We start from the raw sequence: 22,571 nt of genomic DNA on the forward strand, positions 1-22,571 counted from the left end.
TAACTGTTAAATTTAGCAGCCAAATACAATAAGGTCTGGTGAGCTTCATGTTTTCAGCCTGGTTTAGTCAATCGTAAATTTCATTCTCAGTCGAAAACCGGAAGGGAAATGAATCCAGGACAGTATTTCAGTGTCAAAATACTGTTTCTAGTCGTGTCTTCTTCACTGAATCCTTACCTGCTCACTTGTCCTACAAACACCTCATCATATGCAGAATAAAACATGATCCTTTAATTAAAATTACAGGCAGCTTTGTCTCCCTTTGTCTCCTTCTACACTAGGATGAGATGTACAGTGTACTTAAAAAGGTGAAAAAAATGAGTGCAATTCTGTTGAAATGGCACATGAATACAGAATGACTGCTATTATAAAAGCTGACATTTTAGTCAAAATAAAAGCAGCTGGGTGGATTTCACTTGTGCTGAATTTACCAGAAGACAATGATTCAAGAAAGGTCAACGGTCAGGTTGCACAAAGTGTATGTGTGTGTGCCAGTAAGCAGCATAAGATTAAAATTATAGATTTCTGAATGGAGTCTGGTGTAACGATGTCTCCCTTGCAAACAGGCAAAGAAAGAACAAACGCTTGGGCTTATTAGTAAGAGAGGACACTTTGTAAGCAAAAAAAGCAGCAGGTTTAGCCCCCCAGCAGCTGATCTGCCCTTCTGAAGTGCCCTTGAGCAACACACACCCTTGATAGGAGCATTAGGTTAATGTCTATAAAAACTTACTTAACAGTTGTAACGTCCAAATGTGACCGTCCAAAATGCCCGGGTAAATAAAATGAAGCTAGTTATGACCATATTCACAGCAGTTTGACTATTTTCTCAGTTCTTTCTGTGACCTACATGCAGGTGAGTTGTATGTTGACACGTGTCATGCGAGTTTCAACACCCTGAGGCCTGAAAACCTGCTAAATGCTAATGTAGAAAATCGTCCTTTTCTGTCTGCAGATAGACTGTAGCGTGTGATTCATTAAAGTATCTATAACCGATTAATCATTCTAGCCTTTTATTCAGTAAACACACACACATTTGCAGATTACAAATTCAAGTTTCGTGCTTTTCTGTTCATTATAAACTGAATATGGTGGGTTTTTGTTTGTTAAGCAGTTTAATGTGCACGTATCATTATTATTATTTATTTTTCTTTTCTCAAACAAAATAAGACACTGGAGACACCATAGAAGATAAGCTAAACTTACTGTAATAGAGTGGAAAACTACAATCAATCACCACAAAAACTCACTAGATTTCACTACTGATGATGAATAACAAATTCCTACAGCCGAGAATATTATAAGACTACAAGAGAGACGGTAGCCTAGTGATTAAGATGTGTAACATGTAGCCGCAACGTCACAGGACATTTATATTTTCATTTTAAGAGTGGGTTGTTCCCGTCTGTCTCGCCACTGAAATCTATCTAATACAGCCAAAAAGGACAAAACAAAACTTTAAAACAAGAATATCATAGAGATAAAACACATTACAGTGTACAGAGTCCCTATAGACTAAGTGAAGAGCCCCATAAGTGCACTGTATTGGCAAAAATTGTGATAATTTTTGTAATTTTATGAGCAAAAATGAGAGATTCAGTGGTTCCAGCTTGTCAAATGTTAGTAGTTTCTCATTTTCCGCCTCTTATATGACAGTAAAATGAATATCTTTGGGTTTTGGACCGTTAAACGTCACCATTGTGATTGTTTAATCGAGAAAATAATGTAAATAATCATTAGTTTTATAATGCCACACTACAATTCACTGCATTATAGTGACACTGCAGTGGAAGAGCACCAATAAGCACCACAAAAACTACAAAACGACACTGCTGAGACCCACTGATGCATTATATCACAAGATATAACGCACTTTACTGCATGATGGAGTCACTATAAAGCCAGAAATGAGCACCATAAACACACTTTAGGGATAGAAATATCATAGCAGCATCATAAAACAGAAAGTGCTTTCTGCCACCGCAGACAAACTATGATAATCATTCTGCAAATATTACATTAATAGCAATAAAACAGGATATTAAGTACCAGAAAAAGCAATATAACAGCACTAGTAAGCACCACAGACATGCTACAAATCATTTTAAGAATATTACAGAGATACTAGATAAAGATAAAGCACCATGAAGTCACTGGCAAACTGCAAATCACTATTTGGATATTGTAGAGGGCAAACACCTTAAACACAGTATAAATAAACTTGATTTCTGAGCAGCAAAGACAAACTGTAGCTGTCTATATGGTCGCTGAGCACCATAAATATTATATGAATATCATGGGACATAAATACCACAAACACATTGCAGAAAATAGTATGAATACCACAGGACAGCCTATAAGATATACACCATTAAACACCATAGAGCCAATATAAATAAACTCACTGCTGAGTCAAATACATCAAAAACTGGAGGAATGTTCTAGAAATATTATTGCATTGCCATAAAATTATCTGAAGGTGTCATCAGACCAATAAAAACTCACTATTATGAACCACAGAAACATTATAAGCATAAATAAACCTCTAAACAAATACACATAGGAATATTACAGAAATACCATAGAAGATTAAACACTTTAAAGTCAGTTTAAGTATCACAAACACACGGCCGAAATATTGTAGAGATAAGACACCACAATATACATCACTATGGGGGATATTATATAGGCTGTTTGTAGGCTCATTCCAAGATACTGTGGAAATTTGAAAGGAGTCTGGTTGGTGTGAAGTGTCGCCGTGTTAAATAGCTTGTTAGCCTGCAGAGATAATTCCGATCAGCACAAAAAATTTACTGACTGTCACATTGAAATCAACGGGGCTAAAAAAAGAAGACAGTGTGGGGTGTAATTCCCAGCTAAACGTACCGGAATGAACGGCTTCAGCGGCGCGGACGCTCCTGCGCAGAACCTCCGTGTGAAAAAGTCCACGTTTACAGCAAAACAAGATTTAAGACAAGGTTCCGTTTGACTCCGGTTCGCATCCACAGGCAGCGCGCGCTGAGCAACCGATAGACACCGGCTGTGGGCGCGTGCGCGTGCCTGTTAGAGAGCGAGAGAGAGAGAGAGAGAGAGAGAGAGCAGCCTGCGCATGCGTGATCACTCAGGTGGAAGGGAAGGCGCTTTCTCTCGTACACCTGCTAGGACACGCACACACACACACACACACACACAAGTCTTTAATATCAAATTAACTAACTGTGTGTGTGTTAAATGTGTGTGTGTGTGTGTGTTAAATGTGTGTGTGTTAACTGTGTGTGTGTGTGTGTGTGTGTGTGCGCGGCCGAGATAAGCTCTACCGGCCCCGCCCTTGGCAAAAAAACAAAAAAAAAAACAAGCTTAGCTGTCAGCAGTTTCCCTCCTTTAAAAAAGCTGAAATGTCATCAGTAAGCAAATAATTATCAATAAAAACAGGTCACGTCAACTTAAACCGTTCAAAAAGACACCAAACTACTTCAACAAGAGTTTACAGCTAGCAGGCCTTCTTCTTTGAGCTAAATGCTAACGCCTACTTGCTAGCATGCAAAAGACAACAAGTTTACCATCTTAATTTAGCGTGTTAGCATGCTAACAGTTGGTAATTAGCACTGTAACCGACCGGGTTAAGCGCTACCTTTACGTTACGAGTGTTGTTGTGCTCAGAGATGTTAGCTAAAGATTAAACGCACCTGTGACTGATTTGCGTGAGCTAGCGTACCTGCGATTAATAGAGAGTTAGCAGGAGTTAGTCTAGTCTAGCGGGAAGTTAGGGCGGGTTCACATATAACGGTCCGTCCTAACCAGCGCGAAATGGTCCAGAAACTGCGAATAAAAGCCATGTGGTGTAAATGTTGTTGGATTATTGGTCTAAAAAGATAACGTCTCATGAGACTGTGGGTATTAAATAATAATAATAACGCAGGCATTTCGAAGAAGACGGCTTATCACAGAAGACGGCTGGTTCTGATGAGATCCTACCACGACTTGTTTGCATTTGCCGTGCAAAGTGGACCAGTGAGGTAAGTGGGCCACAGTTACAAAAATCACAAAGTTTTGGTAGCAAAAACGCTATTAGTTCGCCAGTTAACAAAACAGGAAGAGGAAACGTTCCTTTAACCAATAAAATTACACATATACTGGTTCGAATGGTGTTCACACCAGAAACGAACCGCTCCAGAGTTCACTTGACAGCGGTCCGAGAGACCACCGCTTCGAGGCGCACCAGAGTTCCCGCCCTTAGTGAGAGGCTAGTTCAGAGCTAAAAGCTAAGTTTTGTTGTTTTGGTATTAGCTATGGCCCAAAGTAGCCTGTGTGCTAATAAACTGTCAGCAAAACTAGCTAGCGACTCGTCATCTTGTTGCTGAGAGACGCTACAGTACTAAATATGAAGTAGGCTACAGGTAAGGTTGTTAGTCTATTATTGGACAAACCAAAAGTTTGACTTGATGATGGCGCTAGATGCCAAATTTTACGGCAACCCATCCAACAGTTGTTGAGATATTTCAGTCTGGGCTGAAATGGTGGACTAACTGACAGACATTGTCGTGCCGCTAGCGAGGCTAAAAGCCCGAAATGTTTGGAATAAGCAAATAATTCCAAAGGTGACATTAACACTAACTATTCGAAAAGACACAAACTTCAAAAATTAGGAACAAAACTCCTAAGTTATTTAACACACCACCTGCTCCCAAAACAGTTTTAAATAAAGCAGTTTAAAAAAGCAAAAAAAGTGAATGCACCCTGGTGTGCGCTGCAAACAAACCTTGACTTGGTCTCAGTTGACCTCTGACCTTAAATACAGTTCCTCCTTGTCTTCTGTAATAAGTTATACAGTACCAGTAACAAGTTAATCAACACTTTTCTACAAGCTACATTTGGGTCCAAAGATGAACCACTTTAAAAAAAAGTGAAGGAGAGAGAGAGTCTTTGTTGTGAGAAACTCTACTCTGCTGTTGAAATGTTTGGGAAAATGAGCCTGGATGCAACACAGTCACACTCACACAGACAAACAGTAGAATCGGTTTCGTGTGTATTGGTGTTGCCTGGTGAATAATTGCCTCTCTTTAAAGCAATCAGAGCAACACAACCACAAACAGACCAGAGTCTTATTCTAAAATATCTCCATTTAAAGAGAGAAGCGCACACTGCATACTAATCCTAACTGTGCTGTGAGTCTGTAGTGCATTTACACCTGGAAAAAGATTAAATTATACCATACACCCTTTCACTTTTTGATGTTTTTATGTTTTGTCTTGATGTTTTTTATAAGAAAATACATTTTATTTCAGCTGTGTTTTTTTTTAATAAACTTAAACTTGAAAGGAAGTCCAGTTCTGCAAATGTGCAGACGTAAATCTCTCAACTTTTGAGTGTGCGGATCGAGGTTACTCTTTACCCACAATGCAACGCAGAACTGAAATGGAGGAGATTTGAAGGTTTAGTCTGACAGAAACAGGATGTTGGCCGCAGTATAATGTTACTCGGAGAGGATGTTGAAATTTTAAAATGTATCACTGAACGCAACAATGCAACAAGACGATTAACCTGAAATCTAAAACTTTACTTTTAATTCACTTTACTGGAGACGCATGGAAGTAGTCCACGGAGAAAAGGGAGAAAAGAATGATATAAGGTAGAGTATTAAAAAAAAAACCATATAAACAAAAAATAACTAACCAAATTTCAAACACATCTGAATAAATATTCTAGAAAGTTAAATGTTCTGCTCACAAAAAAACTATTGTTTTATCATTATTCCCTGAATATTTCACAAGCGACGTTTGCATCATTTTCACGTTTCCTTGTTTTCTGTTATAAAGATCCAGAAACGCTGTATTTTAAATGTGTATATACACAATATATATATTATACTGTATATGTATCATGCTTTCCTAATAACTCTCTTGTTCGTTTTGTGGGGAAAATAATTTAAATGTAATTTGGTGCTAATTGCAGGTAAAATAGAGACAAAGTTCTGAGACTGTTAATTGGCTTTAGTTAGTTGTGTCGCGTTTATAAGCATTTGTTGATTTTCCAGAGGAATTTCCTTAAAATAATTGCTCCGTTACTTATCATTCATTCATTATTGGAAACTCTCCATATAAGTTGAATTGTGTCCTGCATGGGGATACATTTTTGTCTCCAATTTACCAATAATTACAACAAAACTACATACTTATTTACAGGAAACGTCCTAATTATTATTAGGAAAATTAAGATTACTGCCAAGGAAAACCACCAGTGGAGAGGAAGGTAAAAACGAAACTGTCTGTGGAAAGCACCTGAAATCTGGAGACCAGGAACAGGATTCAACACTCACATGAAACTAAAGCTCGTAAAAGCTTTAATTACTGAGTTAATCATCTCAGTTTCACACAGTAAATTGGTTTTGTTTGGACTTTAACAGTTGCATAAACCAGAAATTCACTCATTTTTTCTCTCAATAGATTTATTCGGTTCAATTTGTCATACAAACATTTCCAACAAGATTAAAACAATTTAGTATTTATGTACATTTTGGTCCTTGTTTGGCATTTAATTCAAATAAAAAAGGGAAAATTCCCCTTTACCCTTTATCCCTTAATTTTTGGTCTGGTAGAAATGGACTGCAGGCCGTTTTTGAGACTGATCCAGGGTCAGCAGTCCACTTCTGAGGGGATTTCTTCAAACGTTTGTTATGAGCATGAGATCAGTCTGCTGGAGGAAAGCCAGGAGACAACAAACACTGATGCTAAAAAACCCAAAACGTTCATTCCCCCGCTAGAAAAGCCCAAATTTTCCCTCAAAACTGCACAGATGAGATTATAGTGATTTCAATGGTTTTCGTAAAAACTCTGTAAAAGTCTGGCAGCTTGAAAATAATTAAGGGAAGACTGGAGTTAGTCTCATATCGAATTGAATCATTTCCTCACTCTAATCTGATCGCAGGTGACGTGATGACATTAAAAAAACATCCCAGGCCAATAACTATCTCTGACAGTGGTAGAAAAAACTAATATTTAAGGGAAAGAGCACTCACTTTAAAAATTTATCGTTTACTGTAGTGTAGAATATGAAAAATAAGATTTCCATGAGGCATATATATGTACAGTAGTTGTTAATTATTTCTCTTTTTGTTTTCCAGTGATCTTAGTACAAAAGGAAATAAAAAAGGGGCTTTCTACCACATCTCACAGTCTTCCTCAGTGGAAGAGCCTACACAATACTGGACTTCTTAGCCCCATCGACTAGCTTGAAAGCGCTGGAAAAAAAGCTAGTAAGTGGACCTTGAGTAAAGATTTCTGTACTGATACTGTTTCCAAAGTCAAAAATGAACTCAAACAAGCAAACAAAGAAAAAATTGAAAAACAGTTTGCTACAGTATGTTTGGATCACAAAAAAACGTATCTGTATCTCCTGAAAATAAGTTTTAAAAATCTAAATTTTGCCAGTTTCCTCTCTAACTGACTGTAAAGTTTACAGTCAAACCCTGTTTTGTTTCTTCTTGATTTAACAACTCTGTAAGTTGGAGCAGCTTTTGGCCTCTAACACGTCGCAGCAACAACTGTTTTAAATTTTTTAAATTGAGTGGAATTTCCCTTTAAGGCAATATTTAATTCTGGCGGGACAGGAGACAAAGTCATTAGCAGTGTACAGGTAGGGTTTAAGGTAAGGTTTTCGAGACATTATTGCACAAAAGCATTGCATAGTTGTACACTGACGTACAGTGACAAACAAAAACACATTCATATATTTTCACAAAATGGTCTGAAAGGAGTCAATTCACCAAACATTTCATCAAACAGTATCACAGGAGACATTTAAGGCAGATAATGCTTTGAATAGAGTGCAAAGAGTGTGAGGACATTCAGCAGGTGGACAAAATAACAGCAACATTTTAAATTACAGTGCAATTCAATTCAACACAGCCTTAAAACTCACCCCTGAGTTTAATGAAAACCTCAGACTGAACAACAGCTGGGCGTTTAAGCTTCACAAATGTCTGGCTGTTACATTGAATTGCATCTTATTGTCATGTTTCTATTATTTTGTCCATCAAATGGTAATCAGGATGAACAGGAGAGCCACCAAACGTTTGGTCTCAATCAGAAAAAAAACAAAAAACATACAAAAATGCAGCACATTTATTCAGTATTTTCAACTAAACTGAATATAATCTCTTAGGCCTTTTACAACACAGTATTTCAAGACTGAAAACATGATTTTGAAAAACAGTTTTTTTTTTTTTTAAAGTTTTGTAAAAGGTGTACATTGGTTTTAAACTTGAATGATGGCTCAGAGATTCATGATAATGAAGCCTTTCATGGAGCAGACATGAATAATCTGGCGGTCAGTCGGTAGCTTTTCAACACCAATAAACAAGAAAATCGATAACCTTCTTGAGTTGTAGAAAATTAACACACTAGACTTACTGTGAGGCTGTCTGATATATAAAATAATTTTTATTTAATTAATATTAGCTGTCTATCAAGTGGAATGTAAGTGGAGTGTAAGTGGATACAGTGAGAAGTACTAACCACTGTGGGTGGTGGACGCAATTTTAGATCATCAAAAATGTATAGGAAGTCTTGGTTGAGGTCTAAACTTAAAAAAGGGGCTTATAGACTTATGATATCACATCATTAGATCAGACAGACAACAAATAAACACTTACACGTTAGTTACTGATTGGCTAGATTAGTTACAGCCAACCTCTCCAACAAATAAGGCAACATCGTCAACATACAGCAACATTTTTTGGTTCGTAGTAAATTATTGGTCTCAACAGACTGCTGAGCATCTTGTCATGTAAACCAGAGAAAGAAACGGCCAGCAGCCAACCAGAAAAGTGCTGCTGAAACTAAATCTTTGGCTAGCAAGTTAGCCTTGCAGGTAGACATCCATTAATCATCCAAATCTTTCCTCAACGTGTAGCATGCTGGTGGAGTGTTATGAACAGTGAAGCTGTTTTCCAGCAGCAGTGATGATATAGGGTTTGATGGGAGACACAGTTAATAAACACAAAACCTTTGGCTATGGGTGAAACCTTGCCTAAAAGATTGGCTACAACTAACGCGTGTTTAACAACGAACAAGGCAATATCATCGACATACTTGCTGAGCGTCTTGTCATGTAAACCAGAGAAGGAAATGACCAGGAAGGTGCTGCTGAAAGTATGTAGCTGGAAAGTTAAGTTTATAGTCCAACTCTTTCCTCAACGTGTAGCATGCTGGTGCTGGAGTTTGATAGCATTTTATCAAATCTGAATCCTTTCTAATCCCTTATTTGGGTTCAGCTGTCAACATTTGTAACAAATGTTTAATGTTACTAGAAGATTTTTACTTTTGAGTGGTTGCCTAATTTTTGTTCACAACCTGTAGCTACAATCTGAAAATGAGAAGAGCCACAAACGATATGGCATGTTGATTAAACGTATCTGACACATTAGAATAACATGTATAGTCTACTTACTTTTACATCTTATTTTTCACCAAATACTTAATTCAAATACTGGAGGTCCTGATTAAGTTGACAAGCATAAATGATTGATATGATGTGGAATAAAGTTTAACCAGGAGATTCCGACAATTTGAAATCGATGTGATGAGATCAGCTGTTCATTTCTCTAGAGAAGACTCATCACTCTGTTGGTCTTGTTGAACTTCAAAAACACACAGTCCACTTTTGCAATCGTAGAGTGGTGATACTAAAATGTGCTTCTTTTACCTCACAAATAATCTTTGGCCAAAAACAAACACCGGCTTGCAGAGAACACATTAACCAGAGAACAGCCAAGTTTCATTTTAGTAAATAACTTCTGGCATTAACGTTAATTAGCTCCAGCTGAATATGATCTGCTGCCGGAAACATTTGTCATTTCAAACGCCAAAAGTGATTATCCCGGCTAAAAAGAAGCTTCTACTTGAATGTTTTTATTGCTAATAAAAAAGAACAAGAAGGATGATTCAATAAGAGTCCAGGTATCTTATCAACCTGGACCCAGATCCAAAGCAGAACTGTCTATAGGAAGCCAGCTGGTGCAGAGTTGTGGATCGTACCAGCCCTTGTAGACAGTGAAGCTGTTTTTCTGCAGTGGTGTTGAGGCGCTTTTGGTCACTGTGAGTTTCTGACTGCAGTGGCTCAGGATTTTTAAAGTTCAAAGAAAGGCTTAGTGCCTCACAGAGGATTAGATGGATTTACTCCCCAACGCGCTGAGACAGAGGCAAGAAAACAGGTCAGAAGTCGCAAGTACTGTATGTCTGTGAATGTATGTATAGTATGTATAGAAAGAGAGATCATTCTTGAGACCCGCCTTTGTCCTAAATATCATTTCACAAGTTAAAAATAATGAACATACTTTTCAAAACTTTCAAAACCTGTTCCACAACATTTTAAGACCTGAAAAGTAATGAAATTCTAGCTTTTATAAGCCTTTGCAGGCCTGCAGGACGTATGTCAGGACCCAGGAAACCCATTCAACATCCAAAATAATTTTAACTCCCCGTTTCTGTAGCGAACACTCAGTTTTCCAGAGCTTTCCAGAAGCTGGAAATCCATCCAAAAACCAAACAATCCTGTCCCTAACTTTGCGATCAATAGCGTCCGTTTATCCCAAAACATCTTCCGAACCCAAATCTGGCCAATTTTGGTTGTTGTTGTTGTGTCAACTTTCCTCCAGCCAGGAGGGGGCGTCCACGCTGGGGTTGCTGAGGTGTTTGCCAGCCTGCCGGATGTTTTGCTCGAGGAAACTGTGACACGACGAACTGTGAGCAGCGACGGCGCTGTGGAGCAGCCACAACTGGTTTTGGAGGACTTTGACCTGCAGATAGAGAGCGGGAATGAAGGATTTGTGAAATCAGCTCGAGTGTGAAACTTTTGTTCATTTCTTCATTAATATTAAGTATCAACCTCTTTGCGTCATGTACAATATCTCAGTGATAATGACTTCATTTTAACAAAACCTCTTAATTGATCAATTGTTTGCCTCATTGTTGTATGGAGGAGCGCCACTGCATTTAACTACCTTTGAGTTATTTGCTGATTGGTCTTTCGACTGAAAGAAAATCAATCGGCAAGTATTTTGACTGTTTCAGTCAATTTTCAACAAAAATGCCAAACGTGCTCTGGTTCCAGCTTCTCAAATATGAAAATGTGTCACACAGTGACACAGTAAATTGAATATCTTATCTTTTGGACTGTTAGTTGGACAAAACAAGCATACTGAAGATATCACCTTGGGCTAAACTAAAAGATTAATGAATTAATCGAGAGAATAATAGTCAGATTAATCAATAATACGGGCAATACAGGAAATCAAATTAGAGTGTCAGCTAAATATGCAAATAATAGTGATATTTATGGCTCAGTGTCAAACATCATAACCAAAATGTCTTCGTAGTTTAGTATAGAAAACTATCAATAACCAAGAGCTAGTGTCGAATGTTTGCTTCGATTTGTGATCTTTATGTATTTCAGTATGTATTTTGGGCACAGTTTTTGTACGGCTGCTTAGAAGCTCGTATGTTGTTAATATTAAAAAGCAGTGTATCGTATTGGAACTAATATTTAAAAAAACAAAAAAACAAAACCCAGCTCTAGCTGTTTATCAGACAACATATTTCCTGCTTAATGAGTTTCTATCCATCTGCTTTTATGCAATCTTTCAATTTGCACAAATTGACAAAAAACAGACTTTACTGCGATGCATAGGAGTTTAAGGTGCTGACCCGCCATCCACCTCTCTCTCCACTCATCTCCTGTCATCTCTCTACTGTCGACTCTAATAAAAAGGCATAAAATGCCCAAAAAACATAGTTTAAAAAAAAAAAAAAAAAAAAAAAACAAAAAGACTTGACTAATTTGGAAAAACAGGCATACAAAGTCACATGCCTCCACCCATATGTCATCATCTTCATCTATTTCTGGTAGTTCAGACACATCAGCAGCATATGGAAACATGGATGACACGCTGACCATTTCCAGGTTTACCAGAAATCCCTGATCCCTCCCTCGGCGCCCCCTCACCTTGTTCTCCTCCAGCAGCTTGATTTTGACGGACAGGTCGTCTCTGATCCTCTGGTACCGCTCCCTCTGGCTCTGGAAGTCTTTCTGGGCCTGCTCCAGTTTGGGCAGGGTGATGGCGTCCCGGGGCCCCAGATTCAGCTCCTCCAGGTCGACTCGGTACGCATCGTACTCGATCCTGGAAGTTGGAGAGGTTATTATCCAGCTTTTTGGCCAAAACATAGTGTTTACTTGCGGCAGGTAGCAGCTCTTCAGTGGCTTGGTACTGATCTAAGGCCCAGTTTGTTGGGAACAGCAAAGTTTAAAAGGCAAAACTTCAAGAAGTGATTTCTACTTCTGTTACGATTTCCTCCATTTCCCAGAATGCCTTCCAATGTCGACCCCCATGCTGTGTTCACGTCATATGGGATGAATGACAGAAATGGGAAGCATTCCCATGTTTATGACTTGCATAACCTCCCTTGTCTACGTCTACTTTAGGTTGTGATTTCCCAGAATGCCTTTCTGTGCCGTCCCTTACTCAAACCCCGACCTTCCTCGTGGCAGAATTGGTTTATTTTCTAGTCTCTCTGTCTCTTCTCCGCTGTTTGACTGTTCAATGTTGAAACACCTTCTGATGTTAAACACATTTGAGCCCCTGAATATATCTCGATATGACACGCAGACCCCTGGTGTGACTGGATGCAACACGTTCAGGCTGACAGGAAACAGGAAGTGCGTTTTCCACCCACCTGGCAGCCTCGTACTGCTTGGCGTTGATCATAGTGTCCTCGATGGTTTTGTTGACGAGAGTGGTCATGTCGGACGTGAAGGCGTTAATGGCCGCTGTCAGAGTCTCACCGCTCTTAGACAGAAACTTCTGAGCCTCTCCATTCACACCAAACTCCACCTGGCAAAGAGACAAAGAGAGAGCACCCGCATTGATCGACACCAACTAACTTCACCCAAAGGTCTTCAAATGTCCTGATCAGAAATACTGATCGGGCTGTCGAGCACAGTTCGGACTCTAGAAGCAGTCACATGTTCAGGCTGCCTGTGCCTTGCAAGCACTAGAGGTCCTGTGCTAAGATGCTACAAGCTAACCATGATTGAAAATTGTCTTGTCATATTTTTGTGTCACAGATTGCAAAATTAAGCTTGAAATCTGAACGCACAAACTTACAAAACAGAGTTTACAGCCAGAAACGTACATGTTCAGACTGAATAAGCACAGACCTGAATATCCAAAATTTCAAAATACAGGTACAAAGTTAAATGTACAAGCTTACAAAACGTAACGAGTATAAAACTCTATTTTCAAGCACACGTTATTGAAGTATTAAATATTACAAAGAAAACTCCCTCTTAAGCTTGTAACTACTTCAAACTGTTATTTCGTTGTAACATCATCTTGTTTGGCTGCTTAGCTTACATACTCGTTCGTATTTTTAAACATTATATTTTCACTTTTAATGGTACAAGATAGAACGAGGACGAACCAATAAAGAGCAGGACAGAGCCGCTAACGTTAGCATAAACTCTGACAGCATTCAGGACTGGCTTCTACACAGAGGGGAAATACTACCGAGTGGGTATGCTACTGTTATGAATAGGCCTTTTTTATGTAACCTGTAAATCTACAAACTGATGTAGTTAGTTAATGGCCTTGGAGGTAATACTCAGTAACTAGTGTAGCTAGTCAGCTAGTTAGCTGGACATGCTAACGCTTAAACACACAGTTTACTCCATTCCTTACACTCTTGCTCTTATTTTTTGGTTTTGGAAAAGCTAAACAAAAAGATAATCTCCAAACTCTTTAAAAGCTGTGCAATAATTACGGTTGCTAAGCTGTGATTGGACGGCCACTGTTCGGGGGAGGGGTTTAGCGAACACAGTTGTAGTAGTAGTAGTGCCACCAAAAATACTTTAAGACTCACATGCAGTGTTGGTGTTTTGAGGCTGAGCTCGGTGAAGGTGTCCCCCAGGGTCTTCTGGGTAACTGTGAACTCAGCGAGCTGATTGGCCAGCGTCTGAGCCAGCTTGGTCATGTTATCGTAGCGCTGTCGGTCGTCTTTGAGCAGCTCGATACGAGGCTCCAGGTCCAGATCCACCGTACGAGATCCACGACCGAGCTTCTCTGACAGAGCCTGCCTGGTACACTGCGGGCAGAGAGTGTTGATCAGGCTGATCTTTATTGATTATATCTTTTAACAATGAACAGCGATTAAAAAAAAGTCCAATCTCACCTTATAGGTGGTGATGCTCCACTTGCGGACTCTCTGCAGCTTCTCACTGGCTGGGTTCTTGTTGTTGCCTTGAACAACCACAGGTCCACTTCCTGGTTTCTGCGGTGTCACTGGAAGGTCCGGAGGTGGGGTCAAAGGTCAACGGAGAGTTACCATGATGGAATGAATTCAAATAAAATCCCAACAGAGAGTCTTAAATCAATGGTTGAGTTTAACACCTGTTTTGTTTCAGTATATTTTACCTGTGTATTGTGAAAGTTCGCTTCATGTTCAGTCTGAACGCACCTTTACTCTTTCTACTCCCTCACTAGTTTACCTTTGCTCTGCTCTGTTTCCATGGTGACCTCTGGCGTGGCTTCAGCTGGACAGGAAGTGACACCGTTGTCTGTGTGGTTGCAGTTACTGTTTGCTTCCTGTAAAGAAGAAGGTGTACAAGGGCGTCAGATGTTTTGTAAGTCCCAGATGTAAGTACGCACGGTTGTGGGTTGTTCATACGAGCGTGTACTCGAGGCCACGGGGCGTCCAATCAGCTCCAAGTCGTTGAACAGAGCTGCTTGTGATTGGAGGGTTTTGTTTCAAAGCTCCAAAAACATCCAGGATCCTCAACAAGGGAGAAAAAGTGAGATAAAAGTGAAATATTCCACTTTTGGATTTTCCTGTGAAAACTCACGGGTCCATTTGGTTCCTTCCAAGTAACCGAGACCCCACCGAGGACCTGAGTTGGAATCTAATAGGGGCCCGGTCTATTGCCGAAGGTCTTGGGTACCCAAGTAGATCCAAGTGGACTCACTATCAGATCTGATCGCGTGATCCTTCCAGGAGGAGAATGTGTTTTCTTTCATTCTTAGGAAATTTGTTGCTGTTATTTTCAACTTCTGCTGCTTGTTAATTGTCTATTTTGGACAGGTTCTGACTTCCATTTCAGGTGGGTTTTTCACAGGTCGGTTTCGGTCCAGAATTTTGGACCTGCGAAGCACCTCTGACCTCTCTATGGAGGAGCTCAACTCGTTTACTTCCAGTGGCTGAATTTAAGGCTGGAGGAGCTGGTTTTGACTGCAAGGCTGCAGGTTCAAATCCCTCTCTGCCTCCCTCATCTGCTGCTGCCCAGAAGCACAAAGGTCAGAAGTCAAAGCACCGTGACAACACTCGGATGGATCACCGTGGGAACACCGGAGCTCATGGGGGGCCAATCAGAACCCGGATCAAAAGGTTGCGAGGTTGCCACGGAGACGACGGCTCCCTGTTGTGATTGGTGGCAGGCAAAGAGGTCAGAGGCCACTGGAACACTCGAGACAGGAAATAGTCACCTGGAGCAGATGAGCGGTAACGACACACACACACACACACACACACACAAAATCACATTTGCTTCACTATCCCCGTGGGGACTGACATAAAGCCCCTTACCCCAACCTAAACCATCACAACTAAGTGCCTAACCTTGACCCTTACCCTAACCCTAACCTTTACCTAATTGTAACCTGAACCCTAAAACCAAGTCTTAACCCTCAAAAAGCCGTCTCTACCCGTGGGGACCTCAGTTGGCGTTAGTGTGCATTCAGGTTAAAGTCCCCGCTGGGATATAAGAACATGAAACACACACGCTATACGGCTGTCGTCTATAATTAAAAGAGATTACAGACAAGAAATGTCAGCACAGGAAGTCGTCGCCTGTGTGTGTAACAACATTATATTCCCCCTCTGTCACTCCTCCTCCCATGTTTCCAGTTTGTTTTTTTTTCCAGGAAGTGATGTTCGGGGAATGTCAATGCACCACACACACACACACACACACACACACACCTGTGGAGGGTTCAACGGGCCGGAGGAATTTGGCTCAAAGTTGTTGTGTCTCATTGAAGAGACAGCGAGGCATGTAGTGACGCAAAGCGAGTCTCACACCCGCTCACTCACACGAGTATCCACCTTTCCAAAGGTCAGCGAAGCTGGTGTGTGACGGGAAGGTCGCCGGTTTCTTCAATGAGCTCTTAAAAAAAAGGAAAAATCTGCTTCAAAAACGCCGATTTATTTTTGCATTTGTGGCTCCGTTAATCAGTTCACTCTCAGTGGATATTTTGAACCCTGAGGACTTGGTTTACCACTCACCACCACAGACAGAAAATCCGAATTTGGGCAAAAGGGGTGAAGGTGGACACGGCAGCAACCCTGTTTCAGTGCAACAGACCTGTCGATCAATCAAACACGCCAGAGATGTCCAGAGCCGAATCTTAAGGATCTGTTTCGGGACAGATCCAGGTAAAGGTACTTGCACAGAAAACAAAAATGGTAAAAATGTGTGGACTTAATATTTCTAGAGAGAAGTCGTGGGGTTTCCCATTCAACGTCTAGTGGCCATTAGAGGAACTGCAGCTTTTTAAAATGTGGGTTCACTCAGGCATCAAGTAGAAAATGAGAAAAAGTTGCACGATATCTCTTTGTTTGTAAAAAACCCTCAACAATCTGCTCTTAAACTCAGCTGATTAACAGAAGACAACTTTTTATTGCTGCTCTGCACGCAGGTGAGTCACCTGCTGACATCACAGCGGCAGGTCTGCTCCTGTTACCTGAAGTCACTCGATCACTGTTAACCACAACAATGGCCGTCTTATCAGACAAACGCTCACTGTCACTGTTTATCGCACCGGTTTGCTTTTGTTGTCGTGGCAACTGCTGATAGCATTGTAGAAGCTGTTAGCTAGCTGCTGCACACTTTTTCTTTTTCTTTTATTTAACCGGTTGCATAACGTGCGAGTGTGCGTGCAATACCTGTAAAGAACAAATACATCAACCACGTCTCTGTTTTTATGTGTGTATAAGACACTGATAACACACTCAAGAGGAATAATTAGCTTGTAATGCTACACTGCTAGCCATGCTAGTTAGCTGCAGCCTGTGACTTTAGCCCACAGACTGTATATAAAGATGGACGCCGCGTCTCCACTTCCTCCCACCATACAAAAATGAAGCCGAACTATCCACGGGAGCTGCCATCTTGCGCTGGTGACGTCACCTGGAGCCAGAGTCTGTCCCATTCGCTAACATGGAGGGGGGCGGGGCTTATGACCTGTACTGCAGCCAGCCACCAGGGGGCGATAGCGATGTTTTGGCTTCACTTTTAGGGAGCTGTGAGCTGTTATGTCGTCCATCTTTACATACAGTCTATGGTTTAACCTTAGCGTGCTCTGTTGCAACTGTAAGCCCAACAGTGATGTCACAGCGTGCTGGAGTACACCTGTGCATCACTGCAGAAAAGGTTAAAGACGAGCGTTTCAGGGGGCGTTAGCTAGCTCACAGTGTGTTGAAAGGCTTTTTCCATAGAACAATTCAAACGTTTTGATTTAGTTGAACAGAAAAAGATCATATATACAGTAACCAGAGAGGTTTTCATGCTGTCTCACCCTCGGAGGAGTCTCCTCGTCTTTGACGCCAGTTGCCAGGCCGACGCCTCCTCTCTGCCCCGCCCCCTCCATCCTCTTGCTCCGCCCACTTTTCTTCTTCCTACTTTAGACGAAACAGAAAAACATAAATCTACAACGTTTCTTGGTATTTTCCCCTGAGATAATAGAAAACTGACACTCACGAGACACAATGGCTGCTCCAAGTTACTGGATATATTATGTTATGGAGAATTAACACGAAAAACGTCATTTATATGTTTCTTGACGACGTTTCTAGCTACTTATTTTACCTCAGTCATTCGTTTTACTGTCATGTTACGTTCAACACTTGAAACAGCTGAAATTTTTGGATTTAGATGTTTAGATTTGTTGTTGTTTGTTTGTTTTGTATCAGAAAATGGGGTAAAAAAAGCTAAACATCCAACATATCCTCCGCAATTTGGCATCCAGAACAATGTTCGTTATCACTGCTGTATATAACCTGACCTTACTGGGAATTTAACTCAACCCTTTGAGGGTTAGCGCCTTCGTTAATACACAGAGGTTACCTTTAATCTCTTTGTTTTATACATTACCAGGTTTCATATTTATTAAGAGCAGTATACATATATTTATATGTTCTCTACACTCCGGCTCGGCCTCGCTCAAGAGCTGCCTGCTGCTTAAGGAAACTCATTTGAACAGCTGACCTGAAGAGCTCAGTGTTTCTGTGGATGAACAGCAACACCTGGTGGCAAAAAAGGCAGCCGCACAACACTCAGCAGGAGGTCGACTTCACCTGGACCCTGTTCTTTAAATGCTCCTAATTCAGGCTAACACGTTGTCATCAAGCTAATCCTGTTAATCCTCATTAAAGATAATTTCTTCGAAAGCAGTTTGAAGATTCATTTGTTATTTCTGGATGGAGTTATCGCATAATAGTGCGCTCTTATTTTGAAATAAAGGCATTCATATGATTGGCTGATCACGTGATTGCAGGTACATGTGTGTTGGGAACCCTCCCAGCATGCACTGGGGCGATATATATTTACTCATGAGTCTCATTTTATGTGTGTTACTGCGTTGTTAAAGGTGTCATTTTGTTCTACATTGTGCTCCACGATGTTTCCACACTTTGATCAGCGTTAAACAGTTAGATATTACCGGTGAATGATGCCAGACTGCGAGTGATTTTGATATAAACCTTTTTTAGCATCATAAACCTGCTATAAAAATGAAACCGTACCAGAATCTCTCAAAAAAGCAGCTTTAATTGCATTAACAATTTTCGTGAATGTGACTTCGGCAGTTAATTAGTTTTAGTTTTAAAATGACAAAGTCTCATTTTAATGTCAAATTAAATGTTCTGGCTCCATTGGTCTTTTAACAGTTAAAATATTTTAGATAAGTTTGTGTCAGTTTATGTTTTTGCTCACAGTATCTCAAACTATATTTGTTTTGGTTCTTTTTAGTGTACTAAAACTTTTACTTTGCTGTATATTATCATGTTTATCATCATTATTTATCATGTGGAATTATCACAGTTTTATCAAATTGTGATAATTACAACAACAGATCAGATGTTCTCATCTAAAATCATAATTATGTCGACAAACTTTCATTATAAATCTAAGAAACTGAGTCATTTGTATCTGAAAATGACTTAATTTATGGGGATAAGATGCACTTTTGCATGTTTCAGATAAATTTTAACTCTGAAGAACCAAAAGCTCCAGATTCATGTCAAACCTTCAATGTAATAATCTCGGTAATAAACTCTGTTATCTGGCTAAACTTATCAAAACACAACAGACGCTCGTGTTACTGCCGTCCGTCGCCATCTTGTGGTCAAACACTGCTTGTTACTGCAGCATGGATCTCCAAAATAAAAGTCCTAACATGCAGCGCTGTCTGATTTCACACAGAAGGAAGCTTTAAAACACAACCTACAACTAAAGAAACCAAATTTTCTTGTCCGTTTGGCAGATGGCGTCCCTTCTGGTTTCACCTCTGTCTCCTGTAATGTGATTTTATGTTGTCGTGTTGTTTGTTTTGTATTAAGCTTTCTATCCCGTTCAGCCGCTTCATGTTTTGCTTTCTCCTGTTTCTAATCTCACATGCTGTGTGTTTTGCCGTGTGCATTGTCCCTGAAAATAAACAAACAACACGCAGTAACAGCTGTAAATGTTAACAGGAGCTCCTTCAGCGGAAGACTCATCCCCCCACAATGCACCACAGAGCGCCACAGGAAGTCCTTCCTGCCTGTGGCCATCAGACTCTTTAACTCCTCCCTCTAAGGGTCAGTCTGTATGACCCGACTCACTAAACTGGACACTGATCATTAACATCTCTGCAATAATTGAAATACTGTGCAATATTCTGTTAATACTCCTGTGCAATATTAGTTTTCCCATGTTAGTTTTCTTATTTATTTCTGCTTGTTTCTTATTTTATTACATTGTATTATTATACTTCACACTTATTTTATCTTATATTATACCCACCTGGTACTTCAATTTATTTTCAGTAAATTATACTTGGTACTTTCTCCTGTGTGCACTGGCGTAAAGACGAGCTGCTGTAACAAAGAGTTTATCTTATACTATTTCTGATCTCTGACCTCTGTACTTTTGAATTTATTTTCTGAGAAATGGTGGTCTGTTTCTGCCCAAATAGTGTATTAGTATTATATTCTTTAACAGCTAGTACTTTCTCCTGTGTGCACTGGGCTATCGTGGAAACTATTAGGTCAGTTTCAGGTGAAACTAGCTAATCAACAGACACTCAGGTAGACTCCTTCCTGAGGGCGGGGCCCACAGAGTAGCTTAAATTTCTAGTTCAGGAGATCATTCTGATAGAAGACTGAAACATTTTCTGATTTCTGAAATGTTAACATGGAGGTTAAACGTTCCCAATAATTATATCCAACAGCAACATGAGTCAACGAAGCCACAGCCCTGCATCAGAGGATGCTTTCAGTATAATCAGTGTGTTATTCAGCTTATTTATGCCTCATAATTAAAAAAAACAACATTAAATACAACAAAACGAATCATCAGAGTCACTGTCATCATAGGAATATTACAGACTTTATTGTTGGATAATGTCGAGATGTCTGCTACAGCTTTACCGCTTTCCTGTCATGAGTAATAAAAGTTATTCCCTTAAATCTTTATTCGCAGTAAGCGCAAAGTACAAACACCTCATTTAAAGTTTATTGATGGGTAAAGACAGTACGAAAAGGTGAGATCTGACCTCCGTCACAAGCCGGAAACAACCCTGTAAATTACACAGACGCCCTGACACATCTGAACTAATCTGACAAAAGCTGTGAAACTTTTATACAAGTTTTATTTCTGCATATCAAGATGAGAAAAGCGGTTGATGGACGCTCAATTTCTGTACATGACACAACATGAGTGAAACTGCTTTCAGTGAATATTAAAATGCGGTTCTCTCTACTTCTGCTTATCAAAAGGACGATAACTTTCATTTCTGCACAGAGCAAGTTGAGTGACAACTGTGCTGCAACATGTTAAAGTGATGCTACACCTGAAGTCGTCAAACTCTCGCTACCTGTGCCTTCGCTTCGCCACATTTCTGTTGTCCGGTTAATGATTTTGAGAAAGCTGTAATTAAAAACTAACAAAATTACTTATTGACGTTTTTGTTTCACGCATATGAAGAGCGCAGTTACTGTTTTTATTTGCATATATTTGCAATTCTGCGATGTATATCGTAAAATATCCTTATTAATATCATGATTATTTCTGTAAAGACAAATTATAATAAATAATAATAACAATATATAAAAATCATATATAAATAACACAAGAGCTGGAATATATTCAAAAATAATATAAAAATATAGTAAACTAAATAAGCAAAATAAGAATTATGCAGGAAAAAAAGACAAACTGTAGTTAATAATAAGAAAAACTGTATAAGATATATCAAATAAATATACATATTTTAAAATATTTATCAATACTGAGGAGAATTAGCAATATTTAGAGGCTAATTCTGATCTATTAAAGACACAATAATAATGTTCAGTATATAATATAATACACTTAGTTGCCAGTTTATTAGGTACACCTAGCTAAAGGTAAGAGTCTAATTCAATAAATTCATGAAGGTTTTAATGTTCAGTATTTGTTGAAGGTGTTTATTATATTTAGTGAGGGTGGACAAAATATTAGAAACACCTCTCAGTATCACAAACTACAGCACAGCCTCAAAAAATGACCATAAAGTGCATCAGTGTTAGCTAGGTGTAACAAATAAACTGGTAACTGAGTGAAAAAACGTTCATTTTGTTGTTGTTTTCAAGCTAACGTTACTGAAAAACATCGTGTTCCCTTATAAACCAGGTAAACTCTGCTTCTGCATGAACTATTTCGACGCATAAAGCGAATAAGCTGCGTTTCTAAGTCAATAAAACCACTAAATAAACGGTGTTTAATTCCCTTTTGGCGACATTAATGAGGTGAAACCGGCTAACAACAAACACAGTGAGAGCAGCGCCCAAAGGTGACAGATCAAACGGTTTTTTTTTTTTTTTTACCTTCACAGCTTTAAAAACAAACTCCTCCTTTTTCTTCTTCCTCCAATCGTTAACTTTCCTCCTTCTTTGTCTCCGGTCTTTCGTTAACTGTTCATATTTAGATGTTACGAACTTAAAAAACTGAACCAAACTCTGTTTAAAAAGTTATGAAGCTAAAGCGAGGAAGAGCCAAACACACCCGGAAGTGTTTTCAAGCCGTTAATTTCTGGAGGGGACGCTCGATTTCCCGTCCTCGTGCTTTCCGGAGGGGCGGTGATATCCACCGGTCAGACAGGAAAGTAACTGTTGTTAAAAGTTTATTACTGATGATTTAAAGGCTGATTTAGCTTATTTGTATGAATATGTACTTTTTGGGTTTTTAAGTTATAACAGAAAAAAAAAGATGTCAAGGTTTAAGGTTCGGCTTTA

General features: G+C 39.5%; 3 protein-coding genes across 3 annotated transcripts in view; 1 reads left to right on the plus strand and 2 right to left on the minus strand.

Annotated features, from left to right (window-relative positions):
• LOC122870324 (FH2 domain-containing protein 1-like) overlaps window positions 1-3,893 on the minus strand; it is a 35,644-nt gene extending 31,751 nt beyond the window's left edge. The window contains 1 exon segment of the mRNA XM_044184480.1: window positions 2,884-3,893. The gene's annotated coding sequence lies outside the window, so the exon portion shown is untranslated.
• The window catches only part of LOC122870258 (low affinity immunoglobulin gamma Fc region receptor III-like), a 1,099,642-nt gene that overhangs the window by 779,742 nt on the left and 297,329 nt on the right, over window positions 1-22,571 (plus strand). The window lies entirely within an intron of this gene.
• Window positions 6,315-22,386, minus strand: LOC122870216 (arfaptin-1-like). The gene is made up of 8 exons (XM_044184226.1): window positions 22,164-22,386; window positions 17,618-17,720; window positions 14,536-14,632; window positions 14,220-14,329; window positions 13,911-14,132; window positions 12,726-12,883; window positions 11,998-12,172; window positions 6,315-10,792 (listed from the first exon to the last, which is right to left on the minus strand). Exons 2-8 carry the CDS (start codon window positions 17,687-17,689, stop codon window positions 10,637-10,639), a joined length of 990 nt encoding a protein of 329 aa, XP_044040161.1. The 5' UTR covers window positions 17,690-17,720; window positions 22,164-22,386; the 3' UTR covers window positions 6,315-10,636.

Source organism: Siniperca chuatsi, linkage group LG22 (assembly GCF_020085105.1).
Source record: "Siniperca chuatsi isolate FFG_IHB_CAS linkage group LG22, ASM2008510v1, whole genome shotgun sequence".
Classification (NCBI taxonomy): Eukaryota; Metazoa; Chordata; class Actinopteri; order Centrarchiformes; family Sinipercidae; genus Siniperca; species Siniperca chuatsi.

What these genes read in the sequence shown, in the direction of transcription:
- LOC122870216 (XM_044184226.1), bottom strand. Translation starts at nt 17,689, where the DNA reads ATGGAGGGGGCGGGGCAGAGAGGAGGCGTCGGCCTGGCAACTGGCGTC. An exon ending in ACGAGGAGACTCCTCCGAGG is followed by an intron (nt 14,633 to 17,617) that starts GTGAGACAGCAT and finishes TCTTCTTTACAG; the next exon opens with GAAGCAAACAGTAACTGCAA. An exon ending in GGAAACAGAGCAGAGCAAAG is followed by an intron (nt 14,330 to 14,535) that starts GTAAACTAGTGA and finishes CGGACCTTCCAG; the next exon opens with TGACACCGCAGAAACCAGGA.